The sequence below is a fragment of the Papaver somniferum genome, chromosome 2, assembly GCF_003573695.1.
Source record: "Papaver somniferum cultivar HN1 chromosome 2, ASM357369v1, whole genome shotgun sequence".
Classification (NCBI taxonomy): Eukaryota; Viridiplantae; Streptophyta; class Magnoliopsida; order Ranunculales; family Papaveraceae; genus Papaver; species Papaver somniferum.
Genome location: NC_039359.1, coordinates 55,187,983 through 55,189,466, shown reverse-complemented (window position 1 = coordinate 55,189,466; position 1,484 = coordinate 55,187,983). Strand labels below are relative to the sequence as shown.

Below are 1,484 nucleotides of genomic sequence, written 5' to 3'. Positions count from 1 at the left end.
GAGGTTTCAAATCCACCGAACGGTGGAGATTACACCGCTACCGGTGTAGACTCGATCACTAGTGGCGTCGACTAGACCGGTAGCGGTGTAGTCTCAACCGTTCGGTGAAGACTCGACCGCTTACCTTTTCTCCCATAGTGGCTCGGTCAGTTTGCCAGACCACCTGGCATGACATATGAAAGATTTAGGCATTTGCCGTAGGAACCGGCCTAAAAGAGTCAACTCATCATATAGAACAGATTTTATATAATTATGCGAGCCAGATTGAATTTTCCTACAATGGAACAAATTTTTCACATACGTCGATAATCATTACCCGTGCCATTTAAGCAAAGCATATACCACGAAAACAATGTAAATACAACATTACATATATTTAACATTATAGGAGGAATCAATCCAAACGAACAAAGCCAGTAAAAACTCAAACACAACCACACACCAAACCCGGTAAGCCTCCTATGAAATTTCAGAACCAGCTCGACCAACTTATCAGTACTCGCAAAGAACTCAGGCCGAGTTTGACTACTTAAATTCGGGTACCTTATTTCTTGAATCATAACATAAACGAAAAAGATAAAGCATACATAGGATTATTAAGCACAACAGCACGAACCACACGCCGAGGTATCACATGGGGTTTCCTCAATTGGACATGGTTCTGTAACGCAACCTTCTTTTTTAAGTTTTAACGGCACAACTCCGAAAATGCAAGTACCAGAACAAAGAACGTCACCAGGTCCACCACTTCCAGCAGTTACAGTACCCCCATCCTTTTTGCAAAGATCTTTAAATGCTATTGTTTCAGCGGTCTCTACATTTACATACGTAATTAACACAGAAATTTTTATTAGAATATATAGACGTGCACTGGGGCTAATTCAACTTAAAAACAGCAGCAAATATAAATAATTAGCCAAAAGACAGTAGGAAAATGTTCTTCCCTCATTTTGAGAAACAAAGCATAACAATTACTGCAGTGAATCGATTAGTGAAGGGAAGCCAAATAGAAATTTTCAAATGTTTATATATATATATAGTATATATCTTACCAGAACAAAGTTCGTCACCAGTTCCACCTATTCCAGCGTTAACAGTAACCACCCCATTCTTCACGCAAAGTGTTGATGTTTGAGCGGTCCCTACATTTACATGCGTAATTAATACAGAAATTTTATTAGAATATATGGACGTGCACTGGGCTAAATCAAATTAAAATCAGCAGTAAATATAAATAACTAGCCAAAAGACATTAGGAGAATGTTCTTCCCTCATTTTGAGAAGGAAATCATAACAATTACGGCAGTGAATCGATAAATGAAAAGTAAGTCAAACTGAAATTGAAGAGAAATGAAAAGTAAGTCAAACAGAAATTTAAGAGAATGTATAGGTATTACTCACCAGAAAAACTGGAAAAGAGGGCAATCAACAGAAAACCAACCAAAACAAGAGAACTATTTCTTGGAGCCATGATATTTATGATC

At 37.7% G+C, this 1,484-nt stretch overlaps 1 protein-coding gene across 1 annotated transcript; it reads right to left on the bottom strand.

Moving 5' to 3' along the window:
* Window positions 1-289: 289 nt before the first annotated feature.
* LOC113353315 lies at window positions 290-1,484 on the bottom strand. The gene is made up of 3 exons (XM_026596958.1): window positions 1,402-1,484; window positions 1,053-1,142; window positions 290-814 (listed from the first exon to the last, which is right to left on the bottom strand). The coding sequence occupies exons 1-3, from the start codon at window positions 1,469-1,471 to the stop codon at window positions 597-599; spliced, it is 378 nt and encodes a 125-aa protein (XP_026452743.1). The 5' UTR covers window positions 1,472-1,484; the 3' UTR covers window positions 290-596.